Genomic DNA, 25,013 nt, shown 5'->3' with positions numbered 1-25,013 from the left:
AATTGGCAGTTATACTTCCAGTGATTTGTTGAGACACGCAATTTCTCTAATGGACAGACATTTGCATGACTCATCAACAATTCACTGTGGAAATATAACTGTCAATTTAAATGATTAAAACAAGATCAAGAGAGGAGTCTTAGAAAAGTTAATCATCCTTGGGTCTAGAGTCTAACCCAAGGAAGGGCTTCCAATCATATCAACGAAGTGAGTATCACAGGGTATTTTTTGCTGATATACAGGTGCATCCCAAAAAATTATAATATTGTGAAAAAGTTCAGTATTTTCCATAATTTAATTAAAAAAGTGAAACTTTCATGTATTCTAGATCCATTACACAAAGTGAAATATTTCAAGCCTTTTTTGTTTTAATCTTTAAATTAATCTTTAGTTCATTTATACACTCAATACTTGGTCGGGGCCCCTTTTGCACAAATTACTGCATCAACATGGAGCATGGCATGGTGGCAATCAGCCTTGAAATATTTCACGTCATGTGTAATTAATCTATAATATATTGAAGTTTCACGTTTTGACTTAAATTACGGACAATAATGAACTTTCCACAATATTCAAATTTTCTGAGATGCACCTGCACATAGAAGAGCCCCAGACACAGTACACAGCCCACATTTGTAGCTGGCTCCACATATGGTCAGTTAACACCTCATTATGTGGCCTGAAAATCTCAAGTTTTAGTATCCCCCACTGATTGGCTGAGGGAATTTACCCAGATGACCCTAGGAAACGCTGAACCAATCAGGGAGGGGAGAGGTGGACACGCGCGGACATCTGACAGGGGATCTGTGGCGTGACGCCAGAGTCACTAGGGCAGAGTGTTTCAGCATGCCGTTGGAAATCCAAGGGGCCCCTTTTTGTTTGAATAAAGGATGAGATGAAAATAACGAATGGGGGGAAAAAACATTCATGAAAGGGACTCTAGGGATTTGGATCAAAGGAACAGGAAGAAAGTGAAAGACAGAAAACAATACCAAGAAGTTATACAGCCAATCAAAAACAAAGCTCGGTGCCAACTGTTCTTCATGGGCCACTTGGGTTTCACTCCACAGGTTTGACCAAGACCGACTCCTGCTATCTGGACCCGTCATCATAATGGAAGTGTGCAAAAGGTTAATGGGTGACCTGTGCACCCATTGTACATCTGTGAGCTCATTCACTATCGGTGGTTGTCCCTCTGCTCAGTATGATCCACGTTTCACCACGATGAGACCTGAGGCGTTGGGTTTAAAGTCCAGAAAGTTGAAGGGCTGCAGACAGACAGGCATGGATAAGGTTGATCAATATTTGTCTGGAAGATCCCTTGATGTGTGTCTAAGTCTATAGTTATCTTGCTCCCCTTAGTGGTCAAATGTAGTACAATTCTTTCTATTACGCAGATGCAAAGCAGCATCTATTCATGGTCACATGCAGGTTTTCTTAGCTAATGTTTCTGTATAAACATTCCTCTTGAATATCTAAACATTCTGAAGTCCCTACATTTAAAAAAAAAACACAAAGACTAACATTTGGTTGTATCGTCACATGTTTATTCTGTGACTTTGTACAATAAAAACAAAATAAAAGACATAAAAAATACAGAGATGCAGTACATGAACAGAGCTAAATGTGATGTGAGGGAGGCCAGCTGTGGTGACCCAGCAGTGCCATGTGACGTGTCCCTCAGCGGAGCTGACTGACTGCTGCTGAACTGCAACAGTCTGGTCAACAGCACAGCTCTGCTCCCCACCACCCTCATCTAACACAGGGTTTCCCAGTCCCGGTCCAGGGGGCCTACAGAGTTCTGGCTTTGACCGAGCCGTTGTAAAGGCGCCATCAAGCGGCAGAACTCTGGCTATGTGAACAGAGATTATTTTAACGGGCATTTCTCCTTTGCTAATCATCGGGCAGGTTAGGTGCAACGTGCACAGTAGGCCTTGTGGACCAGGATTGGAAAAGGTTGGCTAAGATACATGAAACAAAATGAACGATTACTGTAAATGGGCCAATATATGAAAAAAAGGACAAAAAAATATGAAAAATGTTACATGGCTGATGTTATACACTGCGGTCCATGGCTATATAATTTAAATTACAAGAGATGGAAGAACATAACAGTTTGGGAGGGAAAAAATAAAAAGCAAGAACTAAAATAACTGAAAATGAAACAACGCCTGAGGTGAGCGTCAGCCCTATGCGGTCTGTCGACGTGCAAGAAGTGAGAGGCCTACTCCTTAGTTTGGTCATTTGGCGTTGAGGGGGGAAAAAAGAGCACTGCACACAGGTGTGCAGTCTCCAAGGTTACCTATCTAACTATTGCAGGAGAGAACAGAAAGAACAATGTCAGGAGGCTTTCTGCGTTTTCAAAAGAAATGTTTTCCTTCTTGATATCACAGAACACTGCCGGTGATCACTTTCAAATGACCACTTTCTGTCTGCTTGTTTCTGTAAATGCTTGGGCTTGTGCCACAAAACATGATTGTGCAACCGTCTTAACATGTCCATCTTGGGACACAATAGAGAGAGTAGACCTTTGGGTAGAGATACAATAACGTATAGAGAAAGAGAGGGTGGGGGCAGAAAGGGAAGGAGACAGAGTGGAGTATCGCCCATGGACACAGTGAGCGTACCAGAGGACTCCCACAGTTAAACCCACAGTCCACAGACGCTGCTGTCCCTCAGGCCTTCACACACGCACACAGTATCGGGTCAAACGGATGACGTTGTTGGTCGACAGACAAACTGACTGTCCAGGCTGGCAAATTGGCAACTAGTAAGTACATTGTTACGGTGGTCCTCCAATACTTTTTTTTTTTTTTAAAAGATCTTCTTCTTTTTGTTCTTTTCCAAGGTCCTGCAACACGACAGATGGAGAGCAGAATGATGAGCTCTTACAAAGGAAGAACTGTTAACAATGAGTTGCTTGTATTGTGTCAAGTAGCAGCATGGAACTATCTCCTTGACGGTCAATGGTATGGTTAGTGAGTGCGTCAGAGTATGAGTGTGTTTATGTGAGAACAACAAAAGCTCTGCTACATCCAACCGGCAGCTGCTGTGTCATGTGAGGATGTTGCTGATGATGTTGTCGTTGTTGTTTACCTGGAGGCGTCAAGTTTCTGCTGCTCCAGCAGCCTCTGCTGGGCCTCCCAGTTGGACCTCTCCTCCTCGTGCTGGCGTCGCTTCTCCTCCAGCTCCTTGTGCTGGGCCTCCAGGTTCTTCTTCATCTGCTCATGGCGCCTCTGGAGCTGTAGTACCACAGGACACCACCAGGGGTCAGTCAAACACTCCCGGAGAGAAGTGACAAGAGCCCCCCTTCAGTCCTGAGCCTAGATTAGTCTCCGGGTGGTTTTTTACCTCAGCCTCAGAGTCCTTGAGCTTCTGGATCTTCTCCTTGACCTTCATCTCAAACACCTGCTCCATCTCCATCTCCATCTTCTTCATCTTGGCCACGTGCTCCCTCCGCTCCTCCTCCATCTGGGCAAGGGGACTCCTGCTGACACACACACGCACGCACACATACACACACACACACGCACACACATACACACACACGCACACACACGCACGCACGCACACACACGCACATTAACCTGGGGCCTAGATGCCAAGTTCCCTCTTGACGTCTGTTGACGTGACATGGGTACAGAGGAGCCAGGGTAGGTATTGCCTGCAGGGATCAAGAAGGAGGCCCTCTTTATCGTTCTCTCACACACACGCAGCGACAGGCCTTGCTGTGTACGAGGAGGAAGAGGAGGATTTGGAGAGGAAGGCCCTGGAGGTGGAAGGCCCAGTGAGCTAGGGACAGGAGGCAGCCCTGTCTGTGTTAGTTAAGCCAAGCCATCGCTGGGTTAGACAACACTGACAAGCTTAACCACCTGAACTAGACAGGGAGCACAGCACTGCAGGCAGTACTCAAGACAGTAGCCATTTTGCTAGACGCTCGGTACAATCCACTTTCTCAGCAGCTGGGAATATCCATAGAGGGACATCTGAACGGGGGTAGTGGAGAAGGTAGGGCGGGGGGCGTTCTCTGAGAACCGAAATGACACTTACATGCCTTCGGACGAGTCAGATCTAGAAAAACAAAAACCAGAAACACACATACACACAACTTAGCATGCTGCAAATTAATACCATGCATTAGTGAGCTAATTATCCAATGAGAGAGAGAGAGAGAGAGAGAGAGAGAGAGAGAAAATGGCAGTGGCTGACTACTAAAGATTAGCGGTGGCTAACGTTAACTGAGGCGCGTGCTGCGTGCCTACGCTGAGGCCAGCGTTACGTTCTAGGGGCGGCGTGTGGCGATCGGACAGCGGCGCCGGTCAGTTAGTCGGTCAGTGCTGTGAAGAGGGTCAGTGGGTGTCTGGCCAAAGTTAGGAAATGCTTGGCTACGGGCGTTAGTTTCAGGACCGATTAGGGTGCGGGGAGGTTTAAACGGCGTGGCCTTTGACCTCTTCGTCTTTACCCAGGCCGGCGCTGCCGCTCACAGGCGTCATACCGGTCAAGGCGGGCTAGATTACCAACGTAGGAAGCCTGCCTCGAGGGAGTGAAATGACGCGTTCATTTACTCATTCAAACACTTACAGACTCGCTGTCGAGACCCAACGCACGATGGAAAGTAGAGGCCAGCTCAAACGGACGACCCTGTAGGCCTCTGAGATCGGCGGCGTGCGCTTACTTGGTGAGCTGGCCCTTGCTCTTGTTGTTGTCCATGCCTCCGTTGTAGGTGACGGCCGCCAGCTTCCTGCTGCGGTAGTTCTCGTAGTGGACGTTGTTCGTAACGTCCTTCAGGTCCTGCATGTGGGTTCTGGAAACACGACACGGACCAATGAGAGACGAGCAACGCGGGGGGAGGGGGCGGCGGCACTGTGAGGGCTCTCCGCCATCTGTTTTGCCGGTGTGGCGTTTGTCACGTGCGCGGACACTCGGCGCAGCTCGACTGTGAATTGCGGGCGCACGTATCGGATGAGCATGTGATTTGCGGGCGTACATACCGGATGAGCATGTTTCGCAGGATCGTGAAGTCACAGTGCTCGCCGTTCTCCACTGCAGAGAGACAGAGTGAGAGAGAGTGAGAGAGAGAGAGAGAGAGAGAGAGAGAGAGAGAGCGAAAGACAAAGAGGTTTAGTCTTAATGGTTGTGCTGTTGAGGGAGGGACTGTGGCAGGCACACACCCAGGGGCTGAGCCTGCAGAGGTTTCCTGTGCAGTGGTCCGGGGCGGGTATCTCCCCTGAGCCAAGGACAGAACTGGGCACAGCTCCAGGGAGCTGCGGGGTCGAGGGAACTGCAATACTGGGAGCAGCCTGCAGGTGGTGCCAGGCGTCAGGTCACAGCCTGCTCTCCCAGCGTTTTCACCCCCCCCCCTCCCTTCGCTGAGGTCTGTGTGGACGCATAGCTGAAGAGTGGCCTTGCCCTTTCTCTCCCGCCCTCGCGCCCATTTGCTTACATGGTGCCAGAAACATTATTGGTATTCCAAAACTCCCTCCCAAGCGGCGGCCGACATGCCTTTTCTATCTCAGTAGCCTCACCAGTAGGGTACACACACACACACACGCATACACCCACACAAACACACACGCCTGTCACAGCTACACAGTCACACTCTCTTGGCCCGATAAACCATTTGCATGAGCTCTGCGCAGATCAAAGACCACATACTCACCCAGTCACAAGCCCCCAGACTAGACTAGACCAGACCAGACCAGACCAGACCAGACCAGACCAGACCAGAGATAAGGGAGGAGCAGAAGGCCACGTCGGGGACGGAAGACGCGGTGGCAGCAGCAGAGACGACAAGCGCATGTCCGTGGGGAGGGGACGGGACGACGCCACCTACGACCTCGGGGTCGCAGACTAGGGTTGGGAACTGATAAGATTCTAATGATACCAATGCCATTAACGATTTTGCTTATCGGTCTGATTTCTTTATCAATTCCCTAGAGAAAAGGCCTGCATGTCTGCCTAATGTCATTTTGATTTTGAACATGTTAAAATGAATCACAATGCTCCTTATATTTTCCTTCGTAACAGAGTAGACATACGACATCATTTTGTTGCCGATTCTCAGAGATAACAATTGCAATTCTCGTAACGATTCCGGTTCTCGATTCCCATCCCACGCTGACGGTTGGGGGGGGTCACGGGGTGAAAGGTCAGAGGGGAGAGCTTTATAAACGCGTCTGCTCTTTGTTGATCGTGGGCCTCTGTATCTCAGGCCTGAGCATCTCCACGACAGATAGACAGGGAGCCTACATATGGGGGGGGGGGGGGGGGGGGTTAACTCTGCCCTCTGAGCTCTCAATTCATCAGCCGGGCCACATTACTGCTAGCCCGCGCGTTTCACACAGGATGCGTTAACTGGCTTTGGAGAGGAAGTCTTCTACGGTATGATGCCTCACCACAGCAGCAGCGTCCTGTCTGACATCAAAGACTACCCTCACATCCTGCGCTCTACGAACCGTCTGTCTGTCTGTCCTTCGACAGAATAGCACCGACACCTGCTTGCGGAGTAAAACTAAACAGCATCTTGATGCAGACTCAAACATATTATTTGTATTATGATCATTCATCATATCATTGGTATGGGTAGGCGGTCAGTGATATTGGAGAGTACAAGATGAACAAGCAGTTTATTTGTGGCCCAGCATTCCTCTGTCATTATGTCAGGGGATGAGCCCTCTGTGGCTGCCATTACTGGTCAGACAGCAACACGCATCACATCTCAGAGAGAGAGAGAGAGAGAGAGAGAGCAAGAGAGAGAGAGAGAGAGAGAGGGAGAGCGAGAGAGAGAGAGCAAGAGAGAGAGAGAGAGAGCAAGAGAGAGAGAGAGAGAGAGAGAGAGAGAGAGAGGGAGAGAGAGAGGGAGAGAGAGAGAGAGAGAGAGCGAGAGAGAGAGAGAGAGAGAGAGAGAGAGACAGAGACGGAGGTTTAGTCTGGACTATCGTTGTAGTGCAGACCACTGCAGGGACGGAGCCAGGAGAGGTTAACAGATAGAACTGATCTTATTTCAAATGTGAATATTTCCACCCCTTCTGAGAGGAACCCAGAGAGCCCTGAGGGAAGGTAAACCCCGTCGGCCCAGAGCTACGGGACCTGTGGATGGACACAATTCCCCCAACACACACACACACACACCCACGTGCAGACCTCCCCCCCACACACACTGTATTATTACTGGTCTATGAACGGACCCCGGGGTGACATGGGTTGTATTACTGTTACTAACCACCCCCAACACATGACTTGGTTACAGCGATAGAAGTGTGTGGGACCAAACCTCATATTAAATAACGCCTTGAGGGTGGTGTGTGTGTGTGTGTGGGTCTGTGTGTGTGGGTCAGACCATCGATAGTCAGGTCGGGCTGGTCCGGTGTGTGTGACGTCTGACCCCTCACCTTCCGCCACGCCCCAGGGGTACTGCCTCCCACGCACGCGCTTCCCATTCACCTCGATGATGGTGTTGCTGCCGACAACGGCCAGAGGTAAACGATCCTGCAGAGAGCGGGAGGCGCACAAATGTTACACAGCTGACACACACACACACACATACACACACACACACACACACACACACACACACACACACACACACACGCATACACACGCATACACACTCACACTCACACACACTCACACACTCACACTCACACACTCACACACACTCACACACTCACACACTCACACACTCACTCACACACACTACAAATGATATAAATAGCCTCCTTTACACAAGGCTACACATTCATAGAGTAACACACCCAGACACACACACATGATCACCAGACATTTGTAAATTGCAGGGCACTGAGGGGAGTGTGTGAACAGCAGTGTTTAGCTTTTTCAATGGGCTGTAGATAATGTACCACATGACCTAAGGTTCGGGACACACATTGAGGCCTGCTCCAGGGTGTGTGTGTGTGTGTGTGTGTGAGTGAGTGAGAGAGAGAGAGAGAGAGAGAGAGAGAGAGAGAGAGAGAGAGAGAGAGCGAGAGAGAGAGAGAGAGAGAGCATCACTGTAATATCCGCAGCAGAGCATGTTGGGACGGGACTAAGCCATGTGATAACCTGACCTAGTTCTACCTTGTTTCCATGGAAATCACTTGGCCCCTAATCAATATCCCTGTGGCGAGAGGCTCCAATCCAGCCAATACACCGGACCGCTTCGATCCAGCTAATATACAGTGGACCACTCCAGTCCAGCCAATACACAGCGGACTGGGTCTTAAGTGTGCCGGTCCCATTTCCATGCCATACATAGCGCCGACCTCTGGATTAAGAGAATGAAAACAGAGCTGTCAAAAACCTTGATCTTCTTCACCAGCTTGCTCTCCTCGTCGTCGTCCGTCTCGGGGAACTCGTAGACCTTGATTTTGTGCTCCTGGATTTCCCTCATGATCTATGGAGAGAAGGATGGGTGGAGGGAGAGGGAGAGGGAGAGGGAGAGGGAGAGGGAGAGGGAGAGGGAGAGGGAGAGATAGAGATAGAGATAGAGGGAGAGATAGAGATAGAGGGAGAGGGAGAGATAGAGATAGAGGGAGAGATAGAGGGAGAGGGAGAGGTGAGTTAGTGCAGTGGACAGAGAGCGAGGCACACAAACATCACACTGGAGGTCAGTCAATACACACAGGATAAGCAAACTGGGTGCTTGTTTAGCTCCCACACACACATTCCCACACACAGACACACACGCACACACACGCAGTATAAGCCTCCGAATGTTGTGTGTTATGTATGTACTGTGTGTGTCTCTGAATGTTGTATACTGTTCGTGCTGTCCCATGTGATTCATGGTGTACTGTCCCTGAATGTTGTGTGTACTGTGTTGATTTTAACCAATTTTACCATTGCAGGTCGGCCTTTTAATTTCTGGCAGGGGGACTGCCGACGGAAACTAGCCTTTTGGCTGAAATCGGGTGCATTTACACCATGTGTACAATGTTGTCCCTCTTAATCATATAAACGAAACTGTAACTGATAACAGGCATTCTCTGCTAGATGGTCATGACACCATAGGAACTGAAACAGACTTGTGAGGTACTGGTATACATGAAATGGGTAAATGTGCTCACGCACACGCACGCACGCATGCGCGCACACGCACCCACACCCACCCACCCACCCACCGACACACCCACACACACACACCCACACCCACACACCCACACACCTGCTTCTTGAACTGCTGGCACTCCTCGGGAGTCATTGTGTCGGCTTTGGCGATGAGGGGGATGATGTTGACTTTTTCGTGTAACCGCTTCATGAACTCGATATCAAGAGGCTTCAGTCTGGATGGAGAGAGACAGAGACGACGGAGCGGTTTAGAGTTTCGACAGGAGCCTTCGGTTTAAGTGGGAGCTTCAGGGACCAGGTTCAATTTGTTGGCTCTGAAGCTCAACTGCACTGGGCTGAGTTACTAAGAACTCGGGTTTCACAGCCTGGCCGACCCAGGGCTGCAGGGGATTCTGGGGAGGAAACGACGTTTGGGCAGCAGGCACTGCTGGAGCTGCACATCTGGACGGTCCGGAAGCAACGCTGTAAATCTAGAGAGGGTAGGAAGGGCTCAGTGTCCTTGAAATGCTCTGGGGTCAAACATCTGTCGCTGGGTTACGTGAACGGTTCCAATCTGTTGGTGAAACGACATGCTTGTCGCACACGCACGCACGCGCACACGCACGCACACACACGCACGCACGCACGCACGCACACACACGCACACTCACTCACACGCACACGCACACACAGGCCTGGCCCAGATGTCCTGTCGAGGGCCAGCGTTGGAGTGTGTCGTGGGGACAGTGACAGGCAGATGTTGCTGTGAATGGAGGCATACGGTGCTTGTCCTCCCCGAGGAGCACAGACAGCAGTTACACACACAGGGCTGGCAGGGCAAGGGCACGGTCAGACAAACACACACACACACACACACAAAAACCGCGCACTGCGGGCCAATCAGCACAGGGGAGCTGGACTGTCAAACGGCCTTTTGTTGTGGGGAACACAGAGCTGGCCAGTGTCAGGGCCGGCCAGTGGGGACAGCTGTGTGTGCTCAGCAGAGCAGGTCAGAGCCAAGACACAGAGAGAGAGAGAGAGAGAGAGAGAGAGAGAGAAGGGAGGAGAGAGAGAGAGAGAGAGAAAAGGGGAGAGAAGGGAGGAGAGAGAGAGAGAGAGAGAGAGAGAGGGGGAGAGAGAGAGAGAGAGAGAGAGAAGGGGAGAGAGAGAGAAAGAGAGAAGGGGAGAGAGAGAGAAAGAGAGAAGGGGAGAGAGAGAGAGAGAGAGAGAAAAGGGGAGAGAAGGGAGGAGAGAGAGAGAGAGAGAGAGAGAGAGAGAGGGGGAGAGAGAGAAGGGGAGAGAGAGAGAAAGAGAGAAGGGGAGAGAGAGAGAAAGAGAGAAGGGGAGAGAGAGAGAGAGGACTGGTGAGCTGAGGACAGATTACATTAATGTTTCTTCTGATTTCTGATTCTAACCTAAGAAGGGGGGGAGGGGCAGAGAGCTGAGTAAAGACAGACGGGCAGCTTGACTCTCTGCCAGGGGAGGGAGAGGAGGAGGGGGAGGAGGAGGGGGAGGAGGAGGGGGGGAGGAGGGGGAGGAGGAGGGAGAGGAGGAGCGGGAGGAGGAGGGGGAGGAGGGATACCAACATGTAAACACGGTGGGACGGAGTGACATCAGTCACAAGTCACTTTTTCCCTTGTGATTAATGTCTACACTGCTGGGGAAGTTTCATGAGGCGCTCCACCTTAGATGAGATCCAGCTCAAGAATCCTTCACATTGCTGAAGTAGAATTTGCACTCGTTTGTTGAGATTGGGACCGGGGGGGGGGGGGGGGGGGGCGGGGGTCCGGATGAGGTACCTACCCATGTCCGGAGGGGGCTATGAAGTACAGGCAGCAGTGCACTCTGTTGTCGGGCATCTGCCGTCTGTTCACACGGGACTCCGAGTTGAGGTAGTCCTCAAACTTGCTGTCGATGTGGTCGATGACCGGCTGCCAGCTGTGGACCGGACACAAGCGACGGTCAGCGTCGTAGGCTACGACCAAACGGGCGTAAACGCTGGTCTAGAGCGGGCCGCGCGGCGGTCGCTCCGGGCCGGCACTCACCAGTTACTGTTGTCCACGGCATCGCCGAAGCCCGGGGTGTCGACGATGGTGAGCAGGAGCTGGACTCCGCCCTCCTTGACCAGCACCTTGGACTGCTCCACCTGTAACAGCCGGGCACACGACACGGAACACTTCAGAGATGGATGCTTCCTTTTAAACCAACCACCCCCCCCCCCCCCCCCCACAGTGAAGGTCTGCAGGGGGGAGAACGCATCCCAGACAGGCAGATGGATCCCGGTGCGGAGGGGGGGAGATATGGGGTGACTCCGGACGTCTGGCCCAGGGGGCGGGGGAGAGGGAGGAGGAGGGGGAGAGGAGGAGGGGGAGAGGAGGAGGAGGAGGGAGGAGGAGGGGGAGAGGAGGAGGAGGGGGAGGATGAGTAGGGGGAGAGGAGGAGGAGGAGGAGGGGGAAAGGAGGGGGAGGAGGAGTGGGAGAGAGGAGGAGAGGGGGAGAGGGAGGAGGAGGGCGAGAGAGGAGGAGAGGGGGAGGGAGGAGGAGGGGGAGAGGGGGGGGAGGAGGAGGAGAGAGGGAAGCAGATCCAGGGTAAACCCGGAGCACAGCGCCAGGGCAGGAGGAGGGCTTTAATCAGCATGGGGTCCAGCACTCGTGATTAGCAGATGAGCTGCGCCTCTGATTCAATCAGCCAGGTCCATATGAAGCGTGTTCAGATTCAAAACCATCGTGCGTGCGTGCGTGTGTGTGCGTGCCTGCGCGCGTGATAAACATGCTGATCTGCTGGGGTAAGCCTTCTCTGCATCAGTTTTTAGAAGGACCTTACTATAAAACACTACCTCAAATATGCCCAGGAACAACACAAAGCAGTCCCCAGCAGTTGGTGATGCAAGAGACCAAAACGCTGCTATTTCTGACTGACGTGAGATCAAAACGGAGGGTGACAGACTAGTGTTATGTACCATTTTGAGAAAGCGGCTCCGCGCTGAGAGAAAATGGCAGGCCACAGCGGAGCGTAACCTCAGCTAAACTGAGCCGTCACCTTCCACTTAGGAAGCACCACAGAATGCCCGTGGTCTGAGGCTGGGGCTGGGGACGGAACTGAGACGGGGATTGAGGCTGAGGCTGGGGCTGAGGCTGGGGACTGGGACTGAGGCTGAGACTGGGGCTGAGACTGGGGCTGAGGCTGGGGCTGAGGCTAGGGCTGAGGCTAGGGCTGAGGCTAGGGCTGAGGCTAGGGCTGAGGCTAGGGATGGGGCTGAGGCTGGAGCTGAGGCTGGAGCTGAGACTGGACTGGTCTCTACCCCACACCTCCCACTGCGAAAGAGAGCCCGGTCGGCACGGAGCCCCGCCCCGCTGCGAGCTTCCTCCGGCCGACGACAAAAAGAAAAGAAGCAGAAAGGAGCTGACGTGCGCCTGGTGGGAGGAGTCTGTTGCGGAGCAGCTGGTAACAGGGCTGCTGTCGCTGAGAGCCTAAACCTAGGCGAGGCCCGGCTCCATGTCTGGGTCAGTGACACACGGGCTGTACCAGGCGAGGCCCGGCTCCATGTCTGGGTCGGAGACACACGGGCTGTACCAGGCGAGGCCCGGCTCCATGTCTGGGTCGGAGACACACGGGCTGTACCAGGAGAGGCCCGGCTCCATGTCTGGGTCGGAGACACACGGGCTGTACCAGGCGAGGCCCGGCTCCATGTCTGGGTCGGAGACACACGGGCTGTACCAGGCGAGGCCCGGCTCCATGTCTGGGTCGGAGACACACGGGCTGTACCAGGCGAGGCCCGGCTCCATGTCTGGGTCGGAGACACACGGGCTGTACCAGGCGAGGCCCGGCTCCATGTCTGGGTCGGAGACACACGGGCTGTACCAGGCGAGGCCCGGCTCCATGTCTGGGTCGGAGACACACGGGCTGTACCAGGCGAGGCCCGGCTCCATGTCTGGGTCGGAGACACACGGGCTGTACCAGGCGAGGCCCGGCTCCATGTCTGGGTCGGAGACACACGGGCTGTACCAGGACAGAACACCAACTAACCAGCTACCAGGCTGGTGCCCCACCAGGACAGAACACTAACTAGGCTGCCTAGCATGGCTGCGGAGTCGGCAGGTGCCACACTTCACACTCACCTGTCCCCGGTAATGCGCTCTATGGGTTTGTTTTAAAATGCGTCTGAGAGAGCTGGAATGGCACTCTCTTAAAAGTACCGACTGCTGGGAAAAACTACGGGCCGTCGGAAGAAAACAGAAAAACAGTTTAAAAACACAATTTTCAGGCCGTAAATCTACAGGGGTCCAAGAGCCGCTGGATCCGTCGGTCGTCAGCTGGAATGCACATTTTATTGGCAAGCGTGACGACGCATGTCGTTGCCCCACCCCCCTCCCTGACCGACACCTGGTGCCGGCGGGCCGGAGGATTGCTCCTCGGAACGGCTTAACAGTCAGCCGGCGTGGAACTGCTGACCCCCACATCCATCACCCTCCCAAAGCTAGAACGGCAGAACGCCGGATTCCAGCCAGGACTTTTTACAGCGCCGGTACCCCCGTGACCTTTTGAGCATTTATAGAAATCTGTCAGACGTGCTCCTGTCTTCTCCGCATGACCCCCCCTGACCCCCCCGCTGCGAGAGGAGGACTACATCAGCCAGGTATCGGTCAGACTAGACACCATTATTTACATTCAGGACTAGTGTGCTTTCACAATGTCACGAATGGGAGAAACTAGCGACGGACTGACGCAACTTGACCTGCTGGGTTGACAAAAAAACAACAGTAGTAGTGCATGACGAGCATGTGACGCTCCGTGTCTGCGGTGAATTAGAGACGGTGCTAGTGGCACGTAGAGTTGAGAGGAGATCAAGGTGCGCCGACTAGAGGGCCAGCCAACAAATCTTTCCTTATACAGACCCTCTTATCTCTCCTTCAGTGAGTCAGTCAGGCCACAGGCACGCCTGTCGAAGGAAATGACCACGATGAGCTCACTCATGACCGCCCTGCTCTGGTAGGCTCTACTGTGTCACATGAAGCCCTTACCACAAGACACTAAGCCAGCACTGCTCTGTCCAATCATTTACCTTGTGTCGACAGTCCTTTTCCTTGATTGCCCAAACCACCCCCTCACCCTCATCCCTCCAATAACATGGATTCAACTCATATCACCCCCCTCCTTAGACCTCTGAATGGATGATAGGACTGTCTTTCATTACAGAACACATTCCTCTGGGTTTCATCACATTTCTCTGCCCCGACTTGGAAACAAAAGCTACCGCAATTATTTGAAATGTAATTAGTTTGTGGTTACTGGGGGGTGGAGGGAGAAAGGGAGAGAGAGGTGGAGGGAGAGTGAGAGAGAGAGGGGGAGAGAGAGAGAGAGAGAGAGAGAGAGAGAGAGAGAAAGAGAGAGAGAGGGGGGGGGGGAGAAAGGGGTTCTCTATTCATTCTCGGTCTTCATCCTCTGGCCCTTCTCTAGGATAAACAAGCAGCACACAAGCACAGTACAGTTCCCAGCCTCTCTTCTGGATCATCCCCCAGCCAGGGTTATCAGCAGTCTAGAGGAAACCTCTGCAATAACGCACACTAGTGCAGTCAAAAGCACAGAAACCAAATCTGCCTTGCTCTTGCTCTCTCTCACACACACACGCACACACACACACGCACAGAGTAATCTAATTTAAACTTTTAATAGGAGCTTAAGACGTGTAATGGGCAGGTAAACAAATGGGTTGTGGGTGAAAACAGAGCCCTGCTGTCAGTGTGCTGCCGGGGATTAGGGGAGATTTATCCGGTGTTGAGAGGAGCCACAGATCAGGGGGAGGAAGTCAGGTGAAGCACCTGAACATGCTGCACTACGGTACCGGGAGCTTAGCATAGCCCATCGACCGTATCAGCCAAACAAATGTTGTGACGCTGATGCTAAAAAGCCTAATGGCTCTCGTAAAAGCTAACCACTAAATCACTTACAGTAAAGCTACTTCCTAGTGCTACTTCTGCTTGATTGGCTGGCGCTGAGCCTGTGATAACACTGTGGGTGAGGAACCGGCTCCAGTCAGCCATCAGTCTGGCTGGTAGATCTAGCAACCTTGGTTTTTCCAAGAGCTAGGGACCTCTCTTTCTCTGTCCCTGAGCAAGATCCTTCCCCTTAAGCTCCTATTGTTTTTTGCTACTTTTGCACTTTGGCTTTAGCACTTGATTATGCTCTGAGTCACTCATTTAGAAATGAGATGCAGTTTAGAGTTCTGGTGAGCAGCAGCACACAAGACTACCTACTGTTCATTAAATGCAATTATTGAAAGCCGCTTTGGATAAAAGCATCTGCTAAATGATAGAAATGTCATGCAATCCTTAAAGCGCCAATAAGTGATTTCCTACCGCTAGATGACAGTAAGAGACGTATAAACAAAAGGCCTACAGTAAAACGTATAATATGTACATTTAAGGCACAGGGGCGGGGCAAAGTTACGGGCTGTAATTTGACAACACAGGCAGAAATGCTGGAATAACAAGACATGGCGACTGGTATGGGTGAGTCATTGAAGTTGGACGCTATTAGGACGCTATGCCTCAATGAAACAATCTGATATCAGGTGGTTTTAATTAGTGGGGCTTTTATTATTGTACTACAACAACAGAAGAACCACGGGCTAGTAACTGACTCACACGGCGTTGACTCCAGAAGTGTGGGTGCCATCCAGACCGGACCAGCCCTAAACCTGGCTGCCTGGCGCTCAGCGCCACGCCTAATCTCTCCCCCGTCTGACGCCCTGCACAGGCACGCCGGTCTGATGACATCATGAGAATCATTACAGCACTAATCTGCACACGCCAGATCCCTCGTCAGTGCCCCGCCTTCTTACCCCTTATCGCTAGCACCCCCCCGTGACGAGCTTTTAAGAGCGGGTAGATGGGATGTGAGGCAAACGGAATCCCCAGCCGTCGCCCAGGGGGCGCTGGTGGGGTTAATAGCAGGAGGAAGCATCTCCCTCGCCCTGAAGAGCGGAGGAGAGCGACCGGAAGGGGGAAGACGGGGGCACCCAGCTGGGACACTGCTAACAGACAGACATGTTTGGATCACCTACTCCATCGCCACAGGAAACCGGCCCAGGCGGTGTGCGCAGGCACAGGTGTCCTGGGACACACACACACGTACACACACACAAACAAACACAAACAGCTCACCGGCTTGTTTGTAGCCTTCAACACCAGGATGCGGCCAGGCGGGCCATACTTGACACATTAAACGGTGTGAATGAGATCCACTGTCATCGAGAGGCAGCCAAATCAGACAACAGGGCCCTTCCATGTCAGTCTGGAGCCTTGGAGAACCCATTCACGCAGCTGCACGCCAGCCAGAGAGAAATGCTCAGTTCAGACGGTAAGACTGCCGACATGGAGGCTCGTTAAACCGCCGTAAGCGTCCAGATGGGATGACTAGGCTCTTGGTTGCAACACTTGTCGCAGAGACGTTTGAATGGAATATCTTTCCCAAAACTGTTAAAAATGAGTGAGTGAGGAGGATTAGCGAAGAGCAGCTGGCCAGCCATCCTTACAGTAGCACTCTCACTGAGCAGAGAGAGAGAGAGAGAGAGAGAGAGAGAGAGAGAGAGGTGAAGCTCTGTGGTGGAGGGGAGCTGGTTGGCAGGGCTCTGTGTTGCCTCTGGCCCGGCGGTCTCGCCAGGCGGTCCATCAGTGCTGAATCCTCTGCTGTCAGCATGCTCGCATGCCTGCCTGGCCTCCCGGACTCTCGGCACAGTCACACACACACACACACACACACGCACACACACCTTTCACCGCACTAGAACACACACAGACAACCCCTCTATACACGCAGTTGTAAACATGGCCTCGCAAGCAAACACAGCCCACTGTTCACTTTCTCATGTGATTCCACAGAGCCACTCGTCACATGTTCATCAGGGGTCCATGATGCGTCTACTCGTCTTCCGCTTCACTCGTCAGTTAGGTTGACATTCTCCCCAACCAGGCAGGAAGCCACAAATGAGCAGAGAACTCACGGCTAACTACTTCCCTCCACCGAATCCATTTGTGTTGCCTCGGTTCGCCCGGGAGACGGCATCCAATCCGCCTCCGACTCCCACGCCGTCCCTGTCTGGCGGCCCTTTCATCCACAGATCAGTGTGACGCCGCGGCCTGAGCTTCCTCTTAAGAGGTTTCCTGGAACTGTGGCTGTGTAGGCAGACAAGCCAGAGGGAGGTCGCTGGTTCCCTGGGGCTCGTCTCCCGGCCGGGCCTGTCCCCCCTGTCCCCCTGTCCTGCCGGGCCTGTCCCCCCTGTCCCCCTGTCCCGCCGGGCCTGTCCCCCCTGTCCTGCCGGGCCTGTCCCCCTGTCCTGCCGGGCCTGTTCCCCCTGTCCCGCCGGGCCTGTTCCCCCTGTCCTGCCGGGCCTGTTCCCCCTGTCCCCCCTGTCCTGCCGGGCCTGTCCCCCTGTCCTGCCGGGCCTGTTCCCCCTGTCCTGCCGGGCCTGAGGCGGAAGCTGAAGCACCACTATCCAGGGAGATCAAGACCAGCTCTGACAGATATTTTGAGAATCCTCAGAATGGAATGACCGGGTCGCGCGGGTTAGCAGAGGAACGGCTTAGTGGTAGAAATATGAAAAATCATTCACACCATAATGCTACTACCACCGCCAATATTAGGGTTGGGTTAAAAAAAATAATCGATTAATCTATTCTGAATAGATTCTGAATCAAATGATTCAGAATTGATTCATGAATCCCAAAATCGATCTTTTATTTAATGAATTAATTAATAAATGAAGGAATGAATAGTTAATTCATTCATTCAATGATTCATTCATTCATTTTTGGAAATCAGTATCGATACCCAGCCCTAGTATTGATGTGTTGCATAACTTGGCAGTCATGTAATTAAGGTTACAGCTAAAAAAAACAAAAAACAGGTTTTAGTAACACTAACCGAATCGATATTGAATCGAATGGAGATAATCGATTCTGAACCTTGTGAATGGATACCCAGCCCTAACCAATATCACAACAGAATGACACAAAATGTAGAGGAAAAAAAACATCAGGCGAGTTATTCATCGACTGTCAGAGAGGCAGAGATCAAACCAGAACGAAGTAACAAGGCGTCCTTTCTGCAGGGGTACTGTAGATATATGTAATAACTGTCATGCTTCTCTGCCTAGCTGTACAGAGCCAGAGGTTCACACACAGGTCAGCTGCCGTTGAACTGGCCTCTGAGAAGTCTGTTTACGACAAGGGAACTGGACCTTGATTAACTTTACACTGCATGTAGCATGCATTTCATACACGCCGAGGGATGGTTATGAGAGAGAAATGGACATATAACCTCATCAAAAGCTCTTAACCCAAACTCAGCAGGTATTACAGTAGATACTGAGATAAATTCAGTATCGTGTCCCTTGGCGGTCTCAGGCAGCGCTGGTTTAGGCAGATGAACTGGTTGTATTGTCTTCCACAGGGGTGGTAACAGGTTGAGGAGTCTCGCGAACGCAGAACGGCACGTCACACTGAAAGTATTTAGTGGAGGTGGCGTGACGTAAACGGCCTGAAACAACAAAAAGAGCCAGAGCACACCTGCGTTCCAGCAGCCTCGGGCCCTGACGGCTCACCTGGCCAACAGGGAAGGGATTTCTGAGCCTGGACCAAGCCCAGGAAAACAGACACCAAACCGACACAGAGACCAAGTCAAAGTAGTTGTGTGGAGTTGTAGGTTATGTCACTTATGGGCTGTTAAGACTGTAGACTGTAGTAATGCTGATCTGGTAGACTGCCTCGCCATCAGTAGCCAAAGACAGGGTCATTGTCACAATAGGGTTTAAGGTTATAGAGGCACTACCTACTCCCCTGAACTTAAATCAATAGAAAAACTGAAATAAGCATTTTTCTTCCCCGCAAGGCTAGTGAGTTGACATATTCATGCTCTTGAAAAAACCATTTCCTGTCATTAGCAGGGTGAAAGTATTCACCTGTTTGACCTCACAATGGGATAAGTGTGACAGTGTATATTCAAGGGAAGGAAACTGGCCTACATCATATCAGGTGACATTGTTTACCTGTACAGTCTTCTTGATTCTGTGTGAGGGGCCAGGGTATTCAGGGGAGTACAAGTCTGTCAGGAAGAGGGAGTTGATCAGCGTCGACTTCCCCAGCCCAGATTCCCCTGGGAGATGGAGACAAAGAGAGAGAGAGAGAGAGAGAGAGAGAGAGAGAGAGAGAGAGAGAGAGAGAGAGAGAGAGAGAGAGGAAGAGACGGAGAGAGAGAGAGAGGAAGAGAGGGAGAGATTAATATCAAGCGGTGCAGTTCTTGTTTTCATGCCAGACTTGAGACATGACACATGACACACTCTCCAGATGTCGATTTGCTCAGGGTTCCAAAGCACTCCCAATGTTTAGGATTCTTTAAATGTTTCAGATTCAAAACAGGAAATCATCTCATTGCAGCTTCTTAAAGAGACAAGCTTTAACATGAGATGAAGGAAGATACACGGAGCGTGGAATCTCTTTTTCCTGTCTGTTTCAGGAATCTAATCATGGATTCTTGTAGTGGGATGGGAGGGTAGCCCGCGGGCTGCCATAGTCCTCATATCTTCTCTCTTTCACCACAAAGGTGATGAGGTATTTCTCTAAGCACAAATATGGCTGACTTGGACATTTCCAGTCAAATACTGTCATGGAATTTTACAACTGGCCTCAAAACCTTTCAGATCTCAGCCTTTGTTCTTAAAACCTATTGATCCAGTCCCCTGCCTTTTGCTATTCCAAACACCTCTAAAACCTCTGTCTAAAACCTCTGTCTTCCTCTCTTCTTTGTAAGGACAAACACCCCTGCCGTGGCGTCCTCACCATGACAGGAAGGCCTCACACCTCAGACTTCCCGTTTGGCCTAGACCATTATTCCATTGTCTATATTCAAAGTGTACCGCGCTTTCTCTGTATCCCTCGACCACTGTTGATGATGCCTGCCATTTAATATGACGTGTACAATGGGTTAGCCAATCACATCCTGGAAGCGCCATACCTGTGTATTGCTTGAATATAAGGCCGCGCAAGACCAGACTGGGGCACTTCTCTTGGATGAACCACTCACGTGCGTTGTTCTGAAGTCCTTGCGCTCGTATGTTTTCTCAATAAACCAGACTTAACCTTTTTGAGCGAATCTTGGCAAATCCTTTTTGACTACATCAGTTAAAAATCTTCTACAATACCCACCAGCATGCACTGAACATTAACACCAATGACCTCGCTGGTGTTACGAGTCCACTGGAGTAGTTTTAAAGGTTTGTCCAAATTGACACAAATGGATATTTACAGCCCTTGCAGACTGACAGAATACAGACAATTTAAAAATCAGCTAAGGACTACAGTGTAGATCTTGGGGAGCTAGTATAAAAGAGCCAGGGACATGACTAATAATAGCATTTCCAGTCAAGCTATTTCACAGATTTACTTGTAAAATGAACATTTTCTTTCAGAGAAGAGCATTCCATCCACTGGAGCTACGTTTCCACGGCCAGCCAGAGCGTCGTCAGAGAGAACAACCCCAGGTGGCTGAGTAGTAGTAACCCAACACCGTCGGCAGTATGCATGGCAACGCCAGGGAGTGGGGGCCAATGAGGCGCTGAACAAAGGCAGCAGTGTGAGGGGAAGGAGCGCGCCTGCGCTGGCCTGGCACTGAGCGCGCTCCATGGCGCTGCGCTGGGTAGCTCCTGACCTTTAAGAGAGGAGAGTGGCCCTGCCCGGCCTTGGCCACCGCTGCCCGTCTGACACTCCACACAAAAGAGGCTCTCTCTCCCCTCCCACCCAACAAGAGCCTCAGCTCAACACACTCTTTCAAAACCATAAATATTTTTCCGCCGGGGCCAGAGCCACGTTGACCTCGCGATCGCGACGGAAATGTTTCAGCTGTGCAAGCTGGGTGTAGATGACAATGCGACTGCCATTTCGGATAAATATTGAATTTCTTCATAAAAGAATGGGGTTCTGGGCTTGTTCTATGGTAGAATGCTGGCAGTGAACAGTGTGTGGGGGGAGGGGTTGTGAAAACAGGGGGTGAAATACGCCCGTCTTATAAATGTCAGCTTGAATTAGGGAAGCTATAAAAGCTGACAGAAGAGCATCCCCTAAACGGATGCGGTGTGATGCTCTGCTCAGTGTTGGGTGTCTGCGTTAAGGGGATCCAGACTCAGCGCCAGGGATGTCTCTCTGGAGACAGAGCACCGGAATATGCCCTGGGGTGGGGGCCCCTGGAGGACAGCAGAGCCACACTGATGCTGCTTACCTGGGATCGCTCGTTTGCAAAGGGGAAGGATCTCTCTGGGCCAAGTACCAAACTCTAGTTGTGTGTTGGCGCCCGTACCTCACAGCAGAGCGGATACATCACTGAGAATGGCTCTAGAGCAAACGTAATGGGGACTGTCTATCCCTCCATGTTGAATACACATTCACAGTCCATGCATTGCCCAAGGATTCAATCCATTCCAGTGCTCTTTAGTGCGTATGACCAATTGACAGGTTTTCCAATACGAGTTGAATCAGGGTTTCAAAAAGCTCTAAGAGTCTAAATGCACATCTGTGACCCATCACTCGCCGGCTCTCATCACTAAAGGCTAGCAATTCACAACTGAGCAGAAACACACGATGTAGCATCCAGTTGACAGATGAATTGCATTTAAGTGTGTGAAACAAGCCAAATGAGAGCTACGGTTCAACTCAGTGACTGCATGAAGAGCAGCATCACTGCACTGCCAGAGAGTATTACACTTCCACATGTCCTGGCTCTTGCTAAGGATGTAGCACACTGGCATTGAGACCAAGAGTGGAGATGCAAGCCCCCCCCCCCCCAGCCACCAGAGCAGGGCTGAGGAGGGGGCCGTCCTCCCTGGGCTCGGCGAAGCCCGCCAGGCCCGGCCGTCTCAGCGGCCAGCACACTTCCTTTAAAGGAAATTTCCAGCAGCTGTGTAAACCATGGGGGCTTATTCTAAAAGGAACTTCCCACTGCATGCGAGGGGCTGGTGCAGGGGGAAGCAGGAAAAGTTTGGCTTACGGGGGGATGTGGGCGGGGGGGGGGGGTTGAGACAGTTCCATGTTAATTCGTTTGACGATACCACCACTGAGACGAGGGCGAAAAAATACACTGGCAAAAAAACAAAAAAGTGGTCTGTTCTTCAGAGCAAGGGGGGTTTTGTGGAGTTGGAGGCCAGGCAATCATTCTCCTTTCACTGGGTTTCACCTTCCGGGTATGTCTCCAAGGAGGGTTCGCTTCGATGGGGACTTTCCCTTTAAGTGGGGAAAAGACAATAAATCTCTACAGTCCTAACACGTGACAAAAGTGTCTTTACATGTCTGGCAAACCCATCAACATCCTTCAAGGACAGCCTGAGTGAAGGCCATCTTGTTTATGCGTGGACACATTCTTTCCAATGACCATCAGACTGTACGCATTAAGAACAGTTTGGATCAACTGAGGCCAAATAAAATGAGCTTCATCTGCGGAAGCCGAGATCAAGGTCAAATTCAGCAAATGTGTTAATCATTGCCGAATGCTGACTGACTCTCACCAGCGAATGTCTGCGGCCCGCTTTCACTTGTCTGTGAGATCTCAGCGCACACACTCCCCATCGCAAACAGGAACACTGTAGGAAATAAGCCCCGCCTGTCCCCGCTCTCGAACAGAAGGCGACGCCGTGGTGCGCATAGCTCCATCTGAGGCCGAGTCTCCTTCAGCGTGACATGAGCTCAACTTTGCCAATTACACTGCGATTCTAATTACATGCTGCAGACGAAATTGCCATCTAACAGCTATAACAGCCTCTTTCCTGAGAGAGCACACAGACAGAGAGAGAGAGAGAGAGAGAGAGAGAGAGGGAGAGAGAAAGAGAGAGAGGGAGGGAGAGAGAGAGAAAGAGAGAGAGAGAGAGGGGAAACTCCAGGGCGGGACTGCATGAGTGTGACTGAGGTCAGACAGACTGGGGATGGAATGCCGCCCCCCCCCCCTCAACCCTCGTCCTACTGAGGGATGTAACGATAACCGGTATAATAATAAACTGTGATCAATTTTATTGTCATCAAATGATCATTAAAACCGTGTTTGATTTCTGCGCTTTGAAAAACTGACTGTAGATGTTGTCCGGCATCAACCAAAGTTAGCCAGGTCAGTCTCCAGGATGGATTATTTGAGTGTTTATGCAAACAGAAAGTGCATAGTGCTGCTCATTTTGTGGTTTGTGGTTTTCAATATAAAACTTGGTGACATGATTTCAGTGTGTGTATCAGTGGTTAAAAACATTTTCAGCACATTTTATAATACTGCGATAATACTGATAACCGGGCTCATTTTGGTCACTATAATTGTGATATAAAATTGTCATACCGTTACATCTCTAGCCCTAGTCCAGCTCTGAAGGCAGGTGGGCACGGACTGGTCGCCACAGTTCAAGCCCACAGGAAATTACATCACAGGGCAGGGGCATTCATACCCCAGCCACTTCCTGCTCAGCTAGTGGAGCGGAGGACAACGGGGGTGTAGTCTACAGCAAACCCCTCTCTTCAGCTGTTCAGGCTCTCAGCTCGGCACTGGCCGCATTAATGGCATTACAGCAAACCTTCACCCCACAGACAGGCAAAGAGGCGCACAACACAGGCACACACACACACGATACACGAAGACACAGGCGACACACTCTCAAACATCTGCACATGGGCGCACACACACACGATACACGAAGACACAGGCGACACACTCTCAAACATCTGCACATGGGCGCACACACACACGATACACGAAGACACAGGCGACACACTCTCAAACATCTGCACATGGGCGCACACACACACGATACACGAAGACACAGGCGACACACTCTCAAACATCTGCACATGGGCGCACACACGATACACGAAGACACAGGCGACACACTCTCAAACATCTGCACATGGGCGCACACACGAAGACACAGGCGACACACTCTCAAACATCTGCACATGGGCGCACACACACACGAAGACACAGGCGACACACTCTCAAACATCTGCACACAGGCCCTGGTGGGGGAGAGATCAGTCTCTGTTGCTGAATGGGAAACATTTCTTTAAAGTCGCACTGAAACGGACGTTTGAGATCATCTAACTTCCCTAGTTTGACGTATTTCCGACGCAAACAAGCTATGAGGGTGGGACATATGTTTAGAGGAATTTGATTGGAACATTGACAAGTGGACGGGTTTTAAGAACTTTAGACAGATTCGATAGAAGGATAGCGTTGATTGACGGGTGGATGTTGTGAGATTATTGGCCTAAAATCTAAGGTACCTGTTGTCATCATTGCACGTGACCTACCGTTTTCCAGGAAGTAAGAAATTATATACTTTGATATAAGATTACAACAAAAGTAGAATTTTATAATTTTTTTGGCATACATCGTTGAATAGGTGAACACTATGACCAATTATGTGAACCAAAATGGGACAGAATGCTTTTTTCATTTCAGTGCGACTTTAAATACGGGTTCCCAGTGTTTCACTTTACGTGCTTTAAGTTTTCCTCCTTCACAAAAAACATTGCTAATGCATTTCAGCAGCCAGCTGCCAGTGCTCTGCCATGACGTTCCTCTGAAATGTAATATAGCTGGACACATGACTATGTACAGCAGGGGGTAGGTAAGATACACATTTTTGTGCAGATGTGTCCACATAATTTCAAACCTCTCCGACAGGCGACTGCACATTTTCATAATTTTTTCAAGGATCCATGCAATGAAATCCAAACAATGTTTACTGAACAGTAAAATCTCAATTTTTGTTTCCCCCAGATGAATACGCCTTTTTGTCTTGGGGCCCTCGGGACAGACTGTCGTAAAACGGGTTGCAGAGAACTACTCACCCACAACCATGAGAGTGAACTCAAAGCCTCTCTTCACAGACTTTCTGTACACTTGGTTGGGAAGATTTGCAAAGCCCACGTAGCCTTCCAGGTTCTTC

General features: G+C 51.0%; 1 protein-coding gene across 3 annotated transcripts; it reads right to left on the bottom strand.

The window, feature by feature from the left end:
* Window positions 1–2,773: 2,773 nt before the first annotated feature.
* septin7a (septin 7a) lies at window positions 2,774–25,013 on the bottom strand. Of its 3 annotated transcripts, XM_084455338.1 has the most exons (13): window positions 24,916–25,013; window positions 19,092–19,198; window positions 11,091–11,191; window positions 10,849–10,983; window positions 9,164–9,281; window positions 8,300–8,392; window positions 7,392–7,488; window positions 4,992–5,043; window positions 4,676–4,804; window positions 4,051–4,071; window positions 3,352–3,487; window positions 3,097–3,242; window positions 2,774–2,851 (listed from the first exon to the last, which is right to left on the bottom strand). In XM_084455338.1, exons 1-13 carry the CDS (start codon window positions 24,923–24,925, stop codon window positions 2,815–2,817), a joined length of 1,182 nt encoding a protein of 393 aa, XP_084311464.1. In that variant the 5' UTR covers window positions 24,926–25,013; the 3' UTR covers window positions 2,774–2,814. The 3 variants fall into 3 exon arrangements, with proteins under 3 accessions (XP_084311464.1, XP_084311465.1, XP_084311466.1); XM_084455339.1 differs by lacking the exon at window positions 4,051–4,071 and having other exon boundaries at window positions 3,352–3,490; XM_084455340.1 differs by lacking the exon at window positions 4,051–4,071.

This window comes from Borostomias antarcticus, assembly GCF_949987555.1.
Source record: "Borostomias antarcticus genome assembly, chromosome: 21".
Taxonomy (NCBI): domain Eukaryota; kingdom Metazoa; phylum Chordata; class Actinopteri; order Stomiiformes; family Stomiidae; genus Borostomias; species Borostomias antarcticus.
This window is presented reverse-complemented; position numbering and strand designations above follow the sequence as displayed.